The sequence below is a fragment of the Nilaparvata lugens genome, chromosome 6 (assembly GCF_014356525.2).
Source record: "Nilaparvata lugens isolate BPH chromosome 6, ASM1435652v1, whole genome shotgun sequence".
Lineage (NCBI taxonomy): Eukaryota > Metazoa > Arthropoda > Insecta > Hemiptera > Delphacidae > Nilaparvata > Nilaparvata lugens.
This window is the reverse complement of record NC_052509.1, coordinates 60574172-60596038: the sequence shown is the minus strand read 5'-3', so window position 1 is coordinate 60596038 and position 21867 is coordinate 60574172. Positions and strand designations below refer to the sequence as shown.

The 21867-nt window shown below is 33.5% G+C and overlaps 1 protein-coding gene across 1 annotated transcript in view; it reads left to right on the top strand.

Moving 5' to 3' along the window:
- Positions 1-21867, top strand: part of LOC111057992 (cyclic nucleotide-gated cation channel subunit A-like) — a 289690-nt gene that overhangs the window by 83973 nt on the left and 183850 nt on the right. Inside the window, exons 4-5 of the mRNA XM_039431598.1 lie at positions 7827-7988; positions 19603-19765. Coding sequence (XP_039287532.1) covers positions 7827-7988; positions 19603-19765 — 325 coding nt within the window. The remainder of the gene's footprint in view (positions 1-7826; positions 7989-19602; positions 19766-21867) is intronic.

Sequence of the window (21867 nt, the reverse complement as noted above, 5' to 3'; positions counted from 1 at the left end):
GAGAGACAACGAAATAGAGAGAAGGTATCAATTATATTGTCACCTCTTACAGTGAATTCAACAATTAATAAAACAAAGAAGTTAATAAAACAAAGAAATCAATAAACAACAAATAAAACAAGAAGAAGAATCATGAAAACCGAAAATAAAATTACTAAATTTAGAAAGTTATCTCTGATATACTTAATTCGGTAATAACCTACTCTGTATGCTCTACATTTTAAAACGTTTTAGATTGAATCATAAAAGCTTAAAGGACTCTAATTTCAAAAGAGCAATTATTGCAAATTATCATCGATATGTCTCAGAAGTTAATCATAAATAAGAATAAATATTTTAAGAAAAGATCCACATAAAATTCATAAAATTCTTAGAACATTACATTTTGAACACACTTGGAAACTTTAAAACACTATCAAAACATTATCAAATATTAATGACCCCCCCCCCAATAATAACTATTCAGTATCTTTATATCATGAACGCTGCAAGGACAAACATTCCTCAAGTATCACATCATGGTATACTACCTTAAAAAAAACTATTCAAAAATATGTGTCATCAAAACAAATTTAGGAAAGGTTAGGGTCCTTGAAACTTCATTTGATCCTTTACAACTTTAAGATGAGAATTATTCTAAGACATTAAATTTAATCAATAAGGGACATTTAAAAATTCATGTACTCATTCAACTTTTAGTAGTTTAGAAGATTATAATTATTTATAAATTTAAGGAAAACTGAAATTCCCAGCTGGATCCTTACAGAGAAAATATGGCCTCACTTTTCAATGTAATGATACAACCGAAAATCTATTACTCAAACCAAATTAATAAAATTAATAATCTATCTATCCCCAATAATATCTCAAAATTATGATTTAACAAAAGTCTAATTCCGCACGTTTTACTTGATTGAAAGTCTGTCGTCACTAAAACCCATTTTGTCACATCCGGAGTTCCTGGGACGTTCGTTTAATTTGGAAAAAGTTGTTACCTCATAGCTGTTTCTTCAAATTGAATCTAGGCTCGGTGATCGAGCTCTACACGTCCAGATGGACAGGAGACAGCATACCCCAAGCTAGGAAGGCCATCGATTCAGAGGCGTCTCAGCGGCTTAAAGACACACGTTCATGAACCCATGAAATGATGGATTCGTACGTTGATCCCCGTACTTACACCGCTGTTAGAATAAAAATAAACTAGGATAAAACCAATTAACTTAACTTCAGTTACATAATAAAAACAACCTACTTTAGGTTATATAGCTCAATTACTTTAAAACATAAGTAGGCATTACCTACTTCAATCTCTTGATATAAAAGAATAGAATTTATTTGTAATAAGGGTTACGCCCTATACACAAAGCGATGAGTACATAGTATTCCATAATAGGCCTACATAATTCACAAGTTGATTGAACAACTTTCCATATCAACTTTCGAGTATAGTTGTTTAATATCAAAAAGATTCTCTTGAAAAATTATATGATATTTAGGTGATTTCTCCCTAATCAAAATCATTGAAATGATTTCAAATATGACAAATAAAGGTGATAAAATTACTAATAGGATTAATCATAAAATACAGTCTCTGAAAATCTCACAAATTGACAGATCTATTTTTATAAATAATAATAGCTTTCTCTTCAGAAATAATACAAGCCAAAAATATCTTAATTCCTTCTAATAGGCACTCTATATTTCTACAAAACATATACCGTTCATTTTCTTACAACATTTTTCAGTTTGAATTACCATTTCCATCTTCCATTCAAATCAAAAGGACTATTCTCAATTTTTACACTTTAATTACGGTACATTACAATAAATACTTTGATGGAAGCTTTCATTGAAGATAATTTCCTTAATTATATTATAAATCTATGACGTACCTTTAGTAGCGGTTATAGGAGAAAAATCTCCATTGTGAGGTGACAATTTGATACTCTCTCTCTTCTTAATTAAAGCGACTACATAGGCAAAAGACTAAAAATGCTGCTGGAACAAAAGGTTCCAGAGCCAAATACTAAAAAAAAGCCTAAAGCTGGCATGGAAGCCATGGTTAACACCAAGTTCTGATCAGACTACATTATTTAGTACTGCTTATGTCGGAGGACAGACGCCGAGTGAAGCCACTTCGCTTTTCTCGTCTTGAGGTGGACAGCTGTGAGATCGTCCATACTAAATAGACCTAACCAACACCAACCGTGATTGGCAGTTACTATACTCTAGAAAAATTTCCACCAATAGAAAGGGACGTTACAACTTCAATTCAAGATACATTCTCCCACCAAGTGACAGCTATTTTTCCTAGGCAGCTATAAATTCCTTGCCTTATAAGGTTGTGAACCAGACTTATATTCTAGGAAAATCGTTGATCTTCCCACAACTTCTACACACACACCTCTATAGAGTCGACACTACACAACGCAAAAGGCGAGGCTCATGAACTAAGCTTTTGCTCCAGGAAAATTGATGTTATTCTTAGGATCTACGCACACACTTACAGAGTCAACACAACACAACACAGAAAAGCAGAACAGCACAATCCATTTTTATAACAGGCTAACTTCTCAGGCTAATTTGCATAATTCTCATCGCTCACAATTGTAACAATAAATATTGTTACAATAGCTATGTAAGCTAATGCCTTCACCAAATATGTAATCAATTGGTGGGAATGAGAGAAAACTATAGCTTTCGGTTTTTAATAAGCATCAGAAATTATTTATTTACTACGAATATTCCAATATGAAACGGTGCGAAACGGAAAACAATTGCAATTGAGATAAAAGAAAGATTACAACTATAATCAACAATCAAAATTTCTGATTATAATAATCAGATAATAATTTAAGGGCTACTCGATTAGCTGATCTGTGGTCGTTCAGTTTTTTTGATAATAAAACTAAATTTTTATTATGGATCTGGAAAATAAGAAATGTACAATTAACTTTTATCTTACTTTACCTTAAAAAGAGTCCCTTGGCCTGCTCCTCAAGGTCCGGTTAAACCACTCCCGACTTCAAATAAAAAAATATATAAAAAAAACTCTGCCAGTTGATTGAATCAGAAACACCAGCTCTCCCTACAAGATTCAAATCCTGAAAAAAACAATTATGTAGGTTTAAACTACCCGGACTGCAACAGACTATAATTGAATTTTCAAGACAGAATCCTTCAGGTAACCAATGCCTTGACTCAACAACTAACTTCACAAACGGTTCAAGGAATACGGGCCTCGAAAGCAAAATTCGAAATCTATTCATGTGAAAAACATATGCAGCCTTGATTCACAGACCAAAAGTCAACTCACGCTTGTTTGTATAGCATGGAGCTAAAAACCATAATATTGCCTTCACGAAACGTGATAAAAGACACCTTTTCATCTTTGTACATTGGAGATCTTCTCGCTTTATCAATTACATTTAATAATTAAATCCGCGACCAGATTTCCAATTCACAAAATAATATTTCAAAAATTTAAAGGGTTTTGATGTCAAGTATGACAAGATTTAATAGTGAATTATTGAATCACTACCGAATCTGTAGGTTATAATTCTTGACAATCATGTGTTTCGTGAAATACGATTGTGAAATCAATACTTTTAAATAAAAGTGCCAAGTTATCACAGCATCAAATTGATTATTGATTATTACTGTAAGAGTTATGTGTAAAATGATCCATGTGTATTATCAATGTAATGATTGATTAAAATCAACACTATTGAAAAAAGACGTGAACAGACACGAATCTATTGAGAGAACTGGATCTAATCTAATCTCTAATGAACTAATGTCTAGTGAACTAGAAATGAGCTAATCTCTAGTGAACTAGAAATGAAGTACTGTATAGAGCAGCAGGATTCTAAAAAAATTCTAGTTTTACACTACAATATTCTATTAGACATAAGGTAGTACTGTCTCCATCATTCACTTTCATTTTTTATTAAAATATTAATAACTTTTGTAAAATTCCGACTGTAAGCTCTTTTGTTACAATATTTACATTTCATAGTTTAAGTTAATTTATTTTCAATTGATTGCATCAAATAAATTATACAAATGGACTTTGATGGCAACTCCCAATATAGAATTCTTCTCGGGAGTGTCTTCTCAATAGAATAATTATTTTCTAGTAGTAATGTTGTGTTTGTAATGAATGCTTATTGAGAAATAGAATTATTATTAGTATTTATAGAATTCAGCAAGCAAAAAGATTGGTTGATGACTGGCTTTTCTAGGCGAACGTCTCCCATTGGACTCGACAAGACACTCCCACAATGAGCGGTTCTTCCAAATCTAAGCATTATAGCAATAGCAGTTGATACTCCAGGAATAAAATAATGTAGGAAATGAAACACTCACAATTCTTGTGAGTAAACACATGTCTTTCTCTGTTAATATTCTTCTGGTTATGAAGTTAGTGATTTTGTCAACTAACTATCAAATCATTCACTCTGATATTATCTGCTTATTCACCATTATTGCCTCTATTTTATATCTTATTCCAATCAAGCTTTCATCTTTCTTGAAATAATTTTACACCACCATAGTAAAGCTTAGAAAAAGTTATACCAGTAGATTGATAAACATAGAAGAATTAACTGATTATCAACATTGTAATATAAGAATATACAACTTTTATTTCACAAATAAACAACTGTTATACACTACTGTACAACCACTATACAACTAATCCCAGTGTACTATACAACTGTATATAAATGTACAACAATATACAACTGTTTCATTATGACTGTTTCACGTTTTGTTTAATATTCATTCTTCCTTCTGGCTTTTCCTTAACCTTTTCTTCCTCCTCTCTTATTCTTTCTTTTTTTACCCTCTTAATATTATATTTTATTCTTCAATTTTTTTCTTTCAGTGACCTCATTTCTTCTTTTTCCCACCTATTTACTCATCTAATATACTTCTTTTTCCATCATCATTCTTCTTTATCATTCCCTTCTCTTTCTCGCTTTTGTAACGTTCTCTATTCCCCCTATCTCTTTCTCTTTCCTACCAACTGCTCTACAATGCAAGGCAAGTAACGTACATGCCGGGAAAGCTTTGGAAACAACTTGAACTTGTCTCTAGAAATTTCCATCACTTGAATAAGCAACGACAGCCTATATGCCTTGCCTCGCCTTTCCGTGCAGCACTTGAACTGAATTCAACAACTGTAGTTTGCAGAACTGATGTATCACTCCGACTGGAAATTCAATAGAACCAACTTCACAATTGATGTCTGTTCATATTGATTGTTTCCCATCTTTATGGTTTCCTTTTAAGAGTTGAATTGCTTTTTCGAGCATTAGATGGGAAAATACTTGAAAATGGGTTGGGAAGCTAGAAAATTTGCTTTGAAGATGAAAGAGGTTTGAATGGTTCTGAATATTCTAGTATAAAGCATGAATAAGTACTTCTATGTACGATAATAATAACACTAATGATAATATCGAGTGACGTGGCTGGCTCAGGTCTGATGTCAAAGTTTTCAGGTCGCAATTGATCAATTTCAGGGCCTCTGACATGACCTAACGACTGCTTTTTAGGCAGCCGGGACCGACGGCACGTGTACATCCGAGACAATGTTGGACATTCTATGTACGATTGAATTCCTTAGCTCTCGTTGATTCCTTGAATATTGAGTTTGTGGAAAGGGAGAAACAGAATAATAACAATCACAACAAAATATCAATTTATTCACTAAAATTCCAAGTCCTTTAAATAAGAGCTGAAATAACTGGCAATTTATTCTCTGCATTATTCATTCAGCTATGATGCTGGTTTCATTCTACGAAGGAGTACTGTTTAGAATCGATGTTTCAAGATCGATTCCTATCCTCCTATGAGACTGAATAAATTAACAATCAAGAGATGGCAACAGTCAACACCAACAAATATAATTCTGAAATATCATTCTCAATGAAATAACATGCATACAGACAATGTATAATTATGACTAATTATATGCATAATTATGTACAATGTCTTATTATGGACATAATCAGATTATAGAAATGAAAAAATTGAAAAAAAAACAGTTCCGATATCAAACTTATGCCAGTCAGGTCACATGATATTATTTTAATGGAAGAACCTTCTTTGTAGACTGCGATTATAACGCATATTGACGATCAATGTCATGCGGAGAATTCAACTGGGATAAACGTATTGAATTAATTCTTTTATTTGGATCAACTCAAAGAGTATAGACTGTGTTCGGGAATGATCACATTCTATATTCACTGATTCAAATTTGATATCATTCAATTTTAGTTCCATTCGATTTCAATTATATGAAATTTGAATCGTGTAGCATAAATCGATACCGTACATCAACTATAATCGAAAATAATCTTTGTCATTATCCTACTAGCTCAATCATGATGAATCTGTGAAATCCATAACAAATTCATCTCCATTCCAATAAAATCTTAGTTGAATTATAATAATAATGCAACAAATCATTTGAATATATGGTAATACGATAACAAGAAGAGACCTCAATTTTGTCATCGTGAATAATTTATTACTGTGGGCTTCCGTCATAAATCCATTAGGGATTTTGTTTCATCAATGAGTATAATGAATAATTGCTTTGGAGTTGCAAACACGATATAATAAGTGGGCAACTGTTATTTATTCATCCCACGTGCTGAAGCAATCCTGATGACAATCAATTTTCGAAATTTGAATCCTCTAAATTTATCTCGTCCGATAAAATGTTTTCCTGAAGTCACCAGATGGCTCTAGTGATTTTTGATTGTAATTTTAGAATATTGATTACTTCGTTGGGAGAGTGTTGAGTTAAGTTGATATTTTGTGAAAAGTTGAGATGAAAATCGCCAAAAAAGAGGTGACAGGTTTGAGATGGATTCACACTTAGTATGAGTGAAAATGCTGGTACTCTGAGTGAGAATATTATGCCTATAAGTTTCAATGGGACTTTTCATACTTGCTCGGCCTGAGTGCCAATAGCCCCATTAGATTTCATGAGGATTATAATTCAATGAACCGGTCATTGACTCTAACACTGATTGTTTGGGAAGACTATTTTGCCAGCACAGTTTATGAAGTTTGCCGAACTAGATTGCCAACACATTCATTCAGCACAAGTATAACATTATTCACCAGATATAGATAGTGCAGTCCTAATGAGATAATGCTTGTTCTCGATAAGGCTGCATTAAAGCATTCCTCCTAAGTCAATCTATAAGGGCCAATCCACACAATGCGTTTTCAGACGAGTCGGCAGTGTAGGAAGCTCTCCGATTGACTGATAGGGTGGTGTCTAGGAATCAGCCAATTTAGAAGCTTCCTGCCCTGTCAACTCGTCTAAAAACGCTTTGTGTGGCTTGGCCCTAACGCTTGTAATGTACAATTGAGAGGGAAATGAATGAGATGGAACTTATATTGAAATTGAAAGAAAGTTTGATATTTTTTGTAGAGGAAATGTACTCTTCATTCATATTCTCTCTCAATTCATCGTTTCTACTTATTTTATTAATCTGTTATTTGTATTTTAGTCGTTGATATTAAACAGGGAAGTGAACATGGTGGGGGGGGGGAGTAGCGAGAACGCAGGCTGCATCCTCGAAATTCTTGGAGTGGGCCAAAATCAAGTTTTGGGGGGTTCAAAGGAGAGGCACGTCCTTGGGCCAGGGTCGTTATCACCCTCGAATTAAAATTAAAAGAAAGTTGATTATTTTTTTGGAGAGGGAACTTTCCTTGTTCATTCAATTTATTTATCTGATGTATTATTCTTTCATTATTTACTATCTATTTGATCGATTTATTCGATTGTGTTTGTGTTGCAGTCGATGTGTTCGTCTCACTCGAAGGTGCACGGTCGTGACAGCGAACCGCCGACCGCCATCTTTGCTACGAAGGTGAAGCGGAAAAGGAGCCTCTCGGAGTCCTCCGCCTCCAATTGGGGCTCCCTCTTCGCCTGTGACCCCACCACCCCTCTCTACTATAAGGTCACTAAAATAATATACTATTATACTATAATTTATCACTAAAATTAATTTCACTTTTAATAGAATGGAAAATAATTGAATGATAATCAATTAGTAATTTTTGGTAGTTAGTAATTTTAGTGATTAGTAGTTTCTATTAATTACATTTTTGGGGTTTTGGTGGTGAAGCCTCTCTCTGGCGTGTCAGATTAGAATTCAGCGCCGCAAAATACATATATAACAGTCGAGATGAATTCTTTCGGGGCTGTTTCCTGAAAAGCGATCATTTGACTGGACTATAAGTAGTAGTTGAATAATTGCAATCCACTTCAGATAGATTGGAGATTATTGGATATTACCTATTATTCAACAAGTAGTTGGAAAGTTTCATTTCAATCGGTTTCCAGTCGATAAGTATTTGTAGAAGAGTTTCACCAAAGAGTATCTCTTCTTTTTGGTGAAACTCTGCACAAGAAGATATCCCCATGGTATAGGACATTTATGTTCCAATTTTCAATGTTAACTTAAGCTGATAGTCCTTGGCAATCCTTTTTCGCGAGGATATGTGACGTTGGCAGTCTTCATACTAAGCTGTTCTTACACTTTCAACCGCCCAAAACAGTAATAATAGACAGAGGTCGACAGTAATCTGCTTGAGTTAACAAAAAATTGTCTTGAATTTTGAAACACAAAACACCTATACCATGGGAATATTTATGCACTAAATTCTTGTGCTATCTTGTCTCTATGGTTACACTCTATTCTACTTTTTTCAATTTGATTTGAGAATGTATTCATTGTATTAGGGTAGTGCATTGTACTTGAGACGGGATAACTGATAAACATGACAGTAGTCCGTGTTTTCAATTGGAAAATACAATCAAGTTTGGAAAGGCGATGAAAATAAATCAATCGCCTACATTCACAGAAAAAAGGAGAGCTCCAATTTACAATTGTCATAGGCCTACTCCACAATTTTCATGTATAAGTACAGGTATTACAGGTACAAGTTATGAATGTTAAATGCTGTGAACCGTGACAAACTAGTTGAGATAGAAAATGAGGATTATCAATTACTATAGTGAGGCCCACGTTATAATTGCAGTGTTTGATTAGGAATGGTATTGCTATCCTTGTCTATCATATATCATTCAACAAAGCGAATAGTGCTATCTCTTTCTCGCTTTGCTCTGTTTTAACCTCGTCTTTTAACAATGTAGAATTAATTATTGACTAACGGAAATTCCATCTTTATTATGAAAATTAATTATTGAATCATTGAAAAATTTAATTTTCTTGTTTTATTGAATATGTTTGATTATTTTAAAGGAGAATGAACAGTCAATATTACATCGGTGGCATGCCAATTGACAGAATCCCAAACGACCGAAACGCTATATTTTCCCAAACGGTCGAAAACTACTTTTTTCCCAATTGGCAGAATTAATTAAATATTGAAGATGGTACTTTCTCATTCAGCCGAATCCCAAATGACATAGAACTTTTAAGAATTTTCCCAATCGACAGAAAACGTTGTTTGTTGCATTGAGCCAGAAGTGATGAGAGTCCCAAACGACCAAAAGTGTTGAGAGTCCCAAACGACCGGAAGTGATAGGTTTCCCAAACGACAGAAAGTTTCTCTAGTTTGTTGCAAATGACAGAAAGCGTTCTGCCAATTGGGAAAAAAGTAGTTTTCGGCCGTTTGGTAAAATATAGCGTTTCGGTCGTTTGGGATTCTGTCAATTGGGACCCTACGATTACATCAATAAACCTGTATCAGCTACCGTCTATAGAATGCATCGAGAGGACAGAGGATCGGCAACGTTGTTCTCCTATCTTTCTCCACTGTCATTGAAACTTGGACCTAAAAATAGAATCTGTATTTATCCAATTATGAATTTTACCATGATTATCAAGGAATAGTGATTTAATGCAATGAGCAATAAGAGTATTTATGGGCTGAAAAACTTCTATATTGTTCAGCTGGACGCTCACAGAAAACTGAGCAAATTGGCAGGGAGCTGCCTGCCTACCTTGGTTGGATTTCCTGCAAAATATAAAATTGAGCTCCTCTGATGTCTTATGAATATTCATAACTCTGTGCCTGGCCATTAGCATAGCACCTGTGGGTGAGTCTCTTCACTGTTATCACAACCTTTTCTTTCTCGATATTAAAACACTTCATTTTTTTCCATGATTTTCATCTTCATCTTACTATACACCTCATCTTCAAAAAATATTATTTTTATCGTAGTTTTCTGTTACACGTCACAAAACTCTATAGAACAAAAAAGTGTTTCAATTGTTAACATAATAGACTTGAATGATGTGTCATTCAGTTTAATAGCGAATAGTTTGTTCCAATTAGTATAACATAGTTATACAATTCCCATAGTAAAACATAGATTCTATATCCAGTTTCTTCCATAGCATGATGATTTTGTTAGATTTATGTCCGGTATGGCAGTAAAATCCTGTTTTCGATTGTCACTGATTCCAGCAAGCTCGATCAAGACATTTGAACATGACCAAATCGGGAACGATTCACAAGTGTGCATTGGAATTATCAATAGTTACCATACCATAGAATAGAATAGTCACCATAGAAATCATATTTTATTCCATTGCACTAGTTTTGTAAAGCGTAGGCCTACCTCATTTTACCAAGTTCAAATGTCTTGGCCGAGCTTGCTGGAACCGGGCATCAGTGACAATAGAAAATAGGATTTCACTGCCATACCGGGCATGAATCCAACAAAATCATCATGCTAAGAAAGAAACTGGATGTGGAATCTATGTTTTACTATTGGAATTCCACAAACTACTCGCTATTAAACGGAATTTTCAGTTTCACTGCCATACATTCCATTCACTCAGCAATCTTCTTCCTCTGAAGTTGAAACTCATTTTCTATGTTCTTTAGAGATATTTTTTAACATTCCTCTTGTTATATAATCAATAACTTTAATAATCAACATATATAGTTTCAAGACAAAGTACCACATTCAACTTCAATCATTGCATAGAGTATTGGAAACAAGTCTCATGAACTAGAACTCTATGATCAGTATATGATATGCAATAGCATTAATATACAGTATAAACGCTCTATTTTTATCTCTTTTCTGTATAGGGCTACTTGTAATATAAATATAAAGAAAATAAAAATCTCAAAAAAAGGGTACTGAGATTTTTATTTTCTTTATATTTAGTATAAACGCTGTTGTTATTGTAGTTATGATTTGAAGAAGGTTCATATTAATAATATAATTCAACTGAGGAGTTATGTCTACACATAGACATATGAGTCATGTGAGCACATGACTCATGTCTCACATGTCATGAGGAATGATATCTCATTAAACCCCAAATGTCTGAGATGAGGCATTTATTTCCGGTTAAATTTTATAGTATTACTATAATTGTGATTTACTAATTAAATTTGGAAGTATTTTTTCAATTTCAAAATGCTTTTTGTGTGTTTTGAATTGTAAATTGAGTGTGTAATTGAAGAATGTTAAGTGACACATAACCTAGCTACTTTGGACTGTTGTATAAATTAGTATTGGAACCGTTTTGGGCGTAAGTTAGCCTGTGGTACTTTTCTGTGAGTTGTGTAATTCTGAATGATTGAATAAATAAATAAATATGAAAATACACTTCAAACTATAAGTACAAAAATAGTTTAAGACTGTAATGAATCAATAAAAATGAAAAATCCATTCACCTCACCAAGTTTTCATATCAAGAACGCAAAAAAGTATGTTTCTTGAATAACATCTACATAAACTCATATCAGCGCACCTCACCAAGTGGATAACGGAGATTGCCGCTATCACAACACCAATATCCATACCAAGGCATAGCAGGCATCTTATGGAAATGTGTTCCGGGCATCAAAGTATTAGTAGTTATTGAGGAAGTGCGAACGAAGGAAGCCAACACATTCCGCGAGCGATACGAAAGATGCGACACCCAACCGAAATTCATTACAATCTGTCAGCAATGGTAAATCTCATTGTGGAAGATCCACTTTAATCTGTCAGTGTTACGTATAGATAGCACCAATGTCTCCCATCCAATCAATACTGTCAATTTTATGTAAATCTCACTGTGAAAGATCCACTTCAATCTGTCAGTGCTCCTTATAGTGCTCCACCAATGATTCTCATTCAACCAACACTGTCAATTTGATGAAAATCTCACTGTAAAAGATCCACTCCAATTTGTCAGTTTTCCTCACAGATACCGCCAATGACTTTCATCCAACATGTGCTGCCAGTTTTATGTAAAACTCACTGTAGAAGATCCACTTCACTCTGTCAGCGTCCCTTACAAATAACACAAATTCTTCCCAATTTAACCTACACTGACAGCATGAAGTGTATCTCTCTGTAGAAGATTTTGCCTTGGAGGAAAACGACCTAGACGATAATACCGCTGAGAATAGCTAGCTTTACGTTACCACAGAAACCAATTCCATCTGATTTCTTTTAGTATAGAGAGACTTGCTTCAAAACTGACAGCATTTCTTGTCGATGGATCCAATACTTGCCATCCTACTAATTCTGACAGTTTCACGTGGGTCCAACTGTGAAAAAGACCATATCACCGCCAAAACCACTGTCAGCATTCTCTTGTCAATGAATCCAATACTTTACATCCAACTAATCCTGACAGTTTAACATGGGTCTCACTGTAAAAGAGACCATATCATCGCCGTGCGAACGCGTGTTGCCATGTGATTGCGTTGCTTAGATTGAGGATCAGGTGGAATCTCAGCCTATAGGTGAAACCGGTGGAACTATGCCAAAGGCGTACAGCCCTACGCTACAGTATCACAGCATGCTGCTTTCTTGCGCAAATTTGTGGCATCTAAATCGTGGCGTGCAACTGATATTGCGGCTGAAACGATATTGTCGAACGGTTTTGCTCGAGCGTTATGTTATTTTTTATAACCAGGTCTATTGATGTTTTCTGAAGTGGAAGTGTGTTCAGAAGAGGCGAGGGTGAGACGGTGTTGGGTGAGATTGGTAAGGGGGGAAATGTTGCTGAGTGAGAAAATTTTGAAGGAAGGTATAAGGTTACAGAAAAATAATATTGTTCCAAATATCCAATGAAAGTTATATCAATAGAACCAGAGAGAAGTTAATTTAGATTATTTCCTAGACAGTTAGATTATTTCTTTCATCTCTGATAGAACTAAGGAATTCAATGAATATTGGTATTATTAGGAACTAGTGGTAAGTAGCTATTAAGCTGAGTTTATACCAAAGTTAGTACAAAATGTTAATACCTCAATCCTTGAAGATTCCATAATATTAAACATTACTTATTATACACATGATGAACATAAATATGTTTGTCAAGTTCTGTTCAATCTAATAGAATCTATAATGATTAAGTTATTAACATTTTGTTAATAACTTTTGTGTAGACCCAGCTTTAGACGAAACTGGTTTGTGATGGAGAAATGGGGGCATAATAAGTTTTGAGAGAAAATAATTATAAAAATTATAATGTGATCAACACATTAATTCATTAATCAACTTTCATAATTCATGCAAAGCACATGAAGCTCAATAGATGAAGTTGTATGTCAAAGAGCTTTTTTGAGGGGATGTAAATCTTTAATCAGCTAATATCACTAAAGCAGACGAGAATAATGATATCATGCGATTCGATTTGATTTAATTTCGTCAGTAAATAATGATATCAACGAATAAATAAATAAATAAATAAATAAATAAATAAATAAATAATAAATAAATAAATAAATAAATAATAAATAAATAAATAAATAAATGAATAAATAAATAAATAAATAAATAAATAAATAAATAATAAATAAATAATAAATAAATAAATAAATAAAAAATAAATAAATAAATAAATAAATAATAAATAAATAAATAAATAAATAAAAAATAAATAAATAAATAAATAAATGAATAAATAAATGAATAAATAAATAAATAAATAAATAAATAAATAAATAAATAAATAAATAATAAATAAATAAATAAATAAATAAATAAATAAATAAAAAATAAATAAATAAATAAATAAATAAATAAATAAAAAATAAATAAATAAAAAATAAATAATAAATAAATAAATAAATAAATAAATAAATAAATAAATAAATAAATAAATAAATAAATAAATAAATAAATAAATAAATAAATAATAAATAATAAATAAATAAATAAATAAATAAATAAATAAATAAATAAATAAATAAATAATGAGAAAGAGTGAGAGAATTACGGAAGGAAGGAGGAAAGAATGGGATAAAAATATAGAAAAGAAGGAAGAGGGAGTTGAAAGGTACAAAACAAATGAAGGGGGTGGAACAGTTATAAAAGAATGGCAGGAGATACAGCAGCTAAGATTTATAGAAGAGGATTGAGAATTAAAGTAATTCAAAAATGAAACTATAGAGGAAAAATTGCATGAGAATATATACAATGATATAAGACGTTATTTCAAGCCGATGTTTTGTTAACTCGAGCTGATTACTGTCGACTATATTACTGCTGAAAATTACTGTTTCAGCCGAGTGAGAGTGTGAAAACGGCACAGTATGAACTATCAGTGTCACATAGCTTTAAGAAGAATAAAGATACTTGGACTATCGGCTTGAGTTAACAGTGTAATTTGGAACATAAACCATGGGATATCACCTCAAGCTATCTTTTCTATGATGAAACCAAATAGACAATAGAACTGTACAGAACTGTGCTTTAATATTAAGTTTGTTTTTGGTCCTGCAAAATTGTTTCTCCAATATGTGAATAATTCCTACTTTAGTGATAATAATGTTAAATATTTTTTTCTATGTTTGGTTTTGAAGCATCTGAATTTAAAAACTTAGTTTGTGAGAATAATCAAGGACTGAACATTTTGTGAAGTGAACAACTACAAGACTTAAAAACCTATTTCGGACTATGTGTAACATTATCTAAATTTGGGAGAGGGATAGCACAAGGTTACCTTATTTTTTTCATCATATTGATGATGTAATTATTGTATGGATCAATAAAGAACTAATTAAATCATGAGAAATACAACACATCATTATTATTATTAACTTACATTTCAATGATATACCATTGACCTACTCTTCACAATCATAGAGAAAACATACGGTAGATTTTTTACTATTCTTATTCAAAGTTACCGTGGAGTAACTCGAGTTCTACAACTAAGAGAAAAATATTATACATGTCAAATTTCTTTGCTAGAGGAAACTAGAGATGGAACTGAAATGACTTCTTTGTAAGCTTCTACAAATCTATCGGATAGTGGATGGTGAATACCACTGTCTTATTGCTTTGATACGCTCAACTACACAATTCCTTTGCAAGCATGCCTAGTTTCCGATTTCCGGAGCAGCTGGCGGAAAAACGCAGCGGTTTCCCGCGACGTTTTTTTGGAAGCCGTGTGCAGACGGCTTTTCTTTACTTGAGCGTATCACACAGTGTACTTCTTTGAAGAACATGTCCTTTTCATACATTCTACCTTTCATGCGGCGTAAAGTTGAGCTGTATATTGCTTCTTCTTTTCCTTCTTTTTCTTCTTCTTCTACTTCAACTTCATCTTCTTCTTCTTCTCCATCTTCTTCTTCTTCTTCTTCTTCTTCTTCTTCTTCTTCTTCTTCTTCTTCTTTCTTCTTCTTCTTCTTCTTCTTCTTCTTCTTCTTTCTTCTTCTTCTTCTTCTTCTTCTTCTTCTTCTTTTCTTCTTCTTCTTCTTCTTCTTCTCCCTCACCCCCTCCACATTTCCTCTTCCTTGATATTGTTGTTAACAACAGTGAAGAGAAAAAGTTAGTTCATGAAGCCGTCAAGGGATGGTTGTATAGAGGACGGTCCGGAGACTGGGAGAAGTGGAAGATAAGGGACAGAAGTAAGTTGAGATGAGCGGTGGAAAGAGGGGACTTTGAAAAAAGGGATGTGGAGAAACAGAAGAAGAGGGGGAGAGGGATAAGTATTATCAGGAGAGAGAGAGAGAAGAAGAAATTGAAGGAAGAGGATTATGGATTAGCAGGGTGTTTTCAGGAAAGAGAGGAAGTTGTAAACAAGAATAGAAGAGCGATATTGGAGGGAATAGAAGGGGGAAGCGAGACTAGGAAGATGAAGAAGAAGAAGAATAAGAAGAAGAGGAAGAAGAAGAAGAAGAAGAAGAAGAAGAAGAAGAAGAAGAAGAAGAAGAAGAAGAAGAAGAAGAGAAGAAGAAGAAGAAGAAGAGAAGAAGAAGAAGAGAAGAAGAAGAAGAAGAAGAAGACGGAGAAGATGAAGAAGAAGAAGGAGGTGGAGGTGGTGGAGGAGGAAGAGAAGGTCGTAGATAAAAAGTAATAGACGATTGTGGAGAGATAATAAGTAAAGATGAATGTGGGAATTGGAAAGAACAAAAGAAATTCAGGAAGTAAAGCCTTGATAAGGAAAAAAATCGAAAAAAATACAGTACCTGATGAGATGCACAGGAGAAAATTGATAATTGGAATAATCAATAATTTATTAAAGAAGGTTAAATGAGACAATAGATGAAGATGTAATAAAGGGAGAGGGCGGTTTCTCAGTTCTATTATTTGATGTAGAGATAGTGTACATTGTTGCGTAGGGCAAAGATTGAATAAGAAGACGGGGAAAGGAGAGAATAGATTTTGATTGATTGATTGAGTACTTTATTTATGTAGATTACAATATATACTGTTTAAACACTTATATACAATAGCTTACAATACAGCAAAATTATAGATGAATTTACATGATATAGACTAAGAAAATAAATATTGAACTGTATATGATATGAAAAAGCAATTTGTAATATTAGAACTATAGATAATAATCATATTGTTATGCATCTACATAAATTGACGGAGCTTTGGACATATCAATGTCCATTCTTCGGAAAGAATATTAAAAATATCCTCCCCACTAACTCTCTACCAAAAGTATAGAAAGAGAGAAAGAGTGACACAGTTTGAGTCAGAAAATTAATACAAAAAAGGAACTGTGTGAAGGTAGATGAGAAACCGATAGACCACGTAATGGAAGGGAGATGAAAAAAATTGAGAGCAAGGATGAGAAATTAGAATAAGAAAGAGGGAGAAAGTAGAAAAACACAAGATAAAAGAGGTAAAGGAGAACCAGAAAATAACAGACAATTACAAAACGTGGAGCCGGAATAAAAGTCTGAATGGTCTCATTGTGCCTGGTTTTTCGCCTCACACAGAATTTAATATCGTTCTTAGCCAGCAATTGGATTACAAAAATACCTTGTCAACGTCTTCAGTAATATTTTCTGTGGCGCAGTTTCTATCTCTTTTGTATGGTGAGGTGGATTCCACGCGACAAATTCGTTCTGAATCATCCACATTCCTAACTGTGTTTGTTGGTCAACGAAATATTTCCCTCTGCTTTCATAAAGATGCCATCCCCAAAACAAAAATGGGGAAGGACAGTAGCAAACAAAGGCAATGTTCAGTTCTCCCAAAAAATGAAAGAGAAAATTTAGTGGTAAAGTTCACTCTCCTTCTTCCACTCAGTTCACTCTGTGAAGAGTTTTTTGTGAATAATATGTGATCCATATAGTAACTGGAAGCATACAAATTCATTGCCACAATAATTTACTTATTGTTTCTTACTGTAATTGAATTCCCCCATCACATAGAACGATTCTCACATACATTCTCAGCAAAACAATAAGTTACTAGTAGTTCTGCGAACAGTATACCTCGCTCATGAACACAACTTTCAATCTAATAACGAATAAGACTAGTTTTCTATAAAGTGAGAAGTTTTTAGCTCAAAAATTTCTAGTTCCATTCAAAATTTAGACTTTTTGAATAATTATTTAGTTACTGTTCAAGATTTTTTTAAATTTCAGATTCTAATAGTATCTATTAGATTCAAAATTTGCTCGTTTATCTGAGTATTGAAGAGTGTAAATTGTATTTTGAAGAGTGAAAATGACATAACCAACATTTTGATTTGGACAGTATAGTATAAATTGGAAATGGGACAGTTTTGGGCATGAGCCTGTTGTGCCTTTCCTCATGTTAAGTATTTGTACACAATGTAAATAAATAACTAAATAACTAATGAGAAGGGCCACTACAGTATATTGTGGAGATTTAGCCATGTCATCTATTATTTTCTCCATTGAAAGTGCTAGAGACACTGTTTGCAGGGACACCGGACTTATCAAGGAGGTACCTTTATATCGTCTCCATATTTACAATATAAACATATATTACAACTTTTCTAATAATTAATTATAAGAAATCGGTCAACTGACGGGAAAATGGAATATGCAGTAGGTAATTTAGATGATGAATCGTCTCACAGACGATGGTGAGACAAAAAAAATCAGACAAAAAAATCTGGCCAGAACGAGATTTGAACCTGGGTTCCACAGTGTACATTCCACATTCGCTCTGACGGAAAAATGGAATATGCAGTAGGTAATTTAGATGATGAATCGTCTCACAGACGATGGTGAGACAAAAAAAAAATCAGACAAAAAAATCTGGCCAGAACGAGATTTGAACCTGGGTTCCACAGTGTAGCAAACTACGCTCTAACCGTCTTGGACACTATCCCCCCGATCGAGTCGAAACTAAGACCTCAGCTTCGCTTCGGTCAATAATATTATGATGTCCTAATTTTTCAAATGATTGTCTCTTCTCAATTACGAGAGGAGAAACAGTTCTTCCTCCAACAGCTTGAATTAGAATAAGATGAGAAGTGGAAGATTGATAATAATTATACCTTAATCAATTGCCGAGACACCAATAATACTTATCTTGAAGGGACACCTAGAGTATTATATTTTGAAAACAACATATGATTCGTTGAATGAAAGTTTCATTTTTGATGATTGAGCTATGAAGTTCAATATCAATTTATGGAAATATAATGACAGTTAAAAGAAACAGTTTGGCTAGCTACACACATAATGTGTGTTTTTTGTTCGTACGATATTTTGCTGTCCTTATGAATTCTATCAGATTAAACGGGACTTGACAAACATCATCTGTTTGAAATCATCTGCTCAATCTAATAGCATTTATAAGGAAGGCAAAATACCGTACGAACTGAAATCAATATATTTTTGAAGGGCTTCAGACTAGCTACAGACACATCGATTTTTGTTCGTACGATATTTTGCCATCCTTATGAATTCCATCAGATTAAACGGAACTAGAGCATCATCTGTTTGAAATCATCTCTCCAATCTAATAGGAATTTCAAGGACGGCAAAATATCGTACAAAAATCGATGTTTGTGTGCGGGGCTCAACTGTTTCTATCAACTGTCATTATATTGAATTTCACCTCTCAATCATCAAATGAAACTTCCATTCAACGAATCATATGTTGTGTAAATAGTACAGTATCAATGTTACTACCTATTCTCCAATGTTAATTTGTGAATTTAGTAGTTTGTGGATATTAATATCACTTTGCTCCTATGAAAATTCCCAAATATGTATTCACTTGAAAATAAATTTAATAATATACTGTAATGTTTATAAGCGCAACCCTTGCGCTTTCTTGAATATTCGAGAATATCAATTGGACAATTATTGCAACTCATGATTGTAACAATTTGTATGTTTGTTTTGTTGCAGTGGCTGGCTGTAGTGACGTGTGCGATAATCTACAACCTGATATTTGTGATCGGACGTTCGGTGTTCTGGGAGCTGAACAACGCAGTGCCTGTTATTTGGTTTATATTCGATTATTCCTGCGACACTATTTACGTTATAGATACGCTCATTCATGCTCACGAAGGTAATCCAACATTCAAGATTTATTACATTAATTTAGTATAAGTATCATCCATTGTTGTTTTGAATGAAAATGACTAAGAAATTGTAAAAAAACCACTGATTTATTGATAATTAGAAAGACCGGTTTCGGTTATTACACCATTGTCAATCTCTGATAAACTAAAATAACATTTTTTTTACAATTTCTTAGTCTTTTTCATTCAATATGAATAATTACCACAATATCAACTTCTCAACTACACAAAAAGTGAAAAAAAAAAACATTGTTATTTTGTCAGATTGAACAATTCCTATATTATCTAGGCCTATACAAGATTGAAGATGTAATAATATAATATACTTTGCAGAAGTTAGCATGATATGGTATTTAGTTAGTTCTCCATGTTGGATAGGAAACTTGAAATTCATTGTCTTCCGAAAATTCAATGATATCAATGAGCAGAAATCAATATTCAATGATATATATTTTCGAACAGTTCCAACATGTTATGATAATTGAGGTAGGTATCCATATTGAATAAGAAACCATGGATTAGCATTGGAAAAAGTAATTGAATCGACGAGATGACGATAACAATTCTTCTATTTATTGAGGTACTGTAGTTGGGTGGTAGATGCTTTCACATCTACAAAATTCATCAAAATGACGAGTTACTAGGTACACCATCATCAACGTCTTATAAACTAGAACTGAAGTACAGAATAGCAGGATATACGGTATTGAGCAAGCGATAAGATTGGTGGGAGAATAGCAAATCAAGGTGAACGTCTGCTATTGGCCTAGATAAGCCAGTCCCACAATGAGAGTGTATGAACGGCATTGCTGACGTTTTTATGAATCGTTCATTGTGGGAGTGGCTTGTCTAGGACAGTAGCAGAAGATCATCTTGATTGGTCGTTCATCCACCTATGGTATCGCTTGCTTGACACACATACTTCTGCGGCTTCTTACTCTAGATTGTATCATCCAAGGATTGATAATTTATTTTTGAGGACTATTTGGAACTGGCAAGACCATCGGATAAGACTAAGTGAATTCCACATAGGGAATGCCTGACTTTGTGAAATGGAAAAGAAAAATAAGAGGAATATTAGAAGAAAGAAAAGAAGGAGAAGAAGAAGAACAGGTAGAAACATTGAATTTCAAATGTTACTCATAGTGATGTGAATTTTCTCCGATTCCATACGATTGCTACCTTTCTGAAGTGGAATTATGAATGTAGTTCAACTACTAGACGTGTTGAATAATCACAAAATGATGGAAATGGTTACTCGTAGCCTTTTTTATGTTCGTATGGATGATATCGGCATGATTAATTCAAATGAATACAGTATCCAATTCCAGGAACTTCCACCTTTGTTCAAAGATGCAGTCCTTCCACACTTATGACACCCATAGAACTGTATCTCCCTACGATGGCACCACACGATTCCAAATTCAATCTCACTTCCACTTTCATCCAATCCACTTTAGTACAAGTCTACCTCTCGCGGTATCGATCGCATTATCCATTCATTATTTAATTAGAAATCAGTGAAATCACGAGCCTTCTGATTAATTAACCATCCACACTAATTGATCACGAGATGCTGCTAAAATCATGAATGGAGCTGCTAGCTGCCGTCTCGTATTTCACTCTCAAAATTACGCAATCTTTGAGATGGGAGCGAATTATTCTGGAGAGTTGGGGGGCATGAAATGCTCGGGACCACTTCCACGTAGAATCAGGTGCTGGTTTCGATGTTTCGAGATCGAGTTCCACGTTTTAACCGCTCGCTTCGCTCGCTCACTCACTTTTCAACAAACCTTGAAATTTGAGATGCAGCCGAAAATTTTAGCAAAAGTAGTTGAGAGTCGATCTCTCCGTCGGTAGAACAGTATATCGAAATGCTACAGTTATCAACACAATATCGTCGAAATGTCAAAATGCTCTACCTTGTTCAGTCTTGTAAAAACTTGTATAAAAAGATTACAGTTTTTAAATTTTGGATTCCTCTATGAACTGTAATTATTTTATTGTGACATGAAATGAACAACTGATTCAATTTTGAACTCAGTTTTAACTCAAACTTCAAACTTCTATCATTTGGCTGTCATGTCAT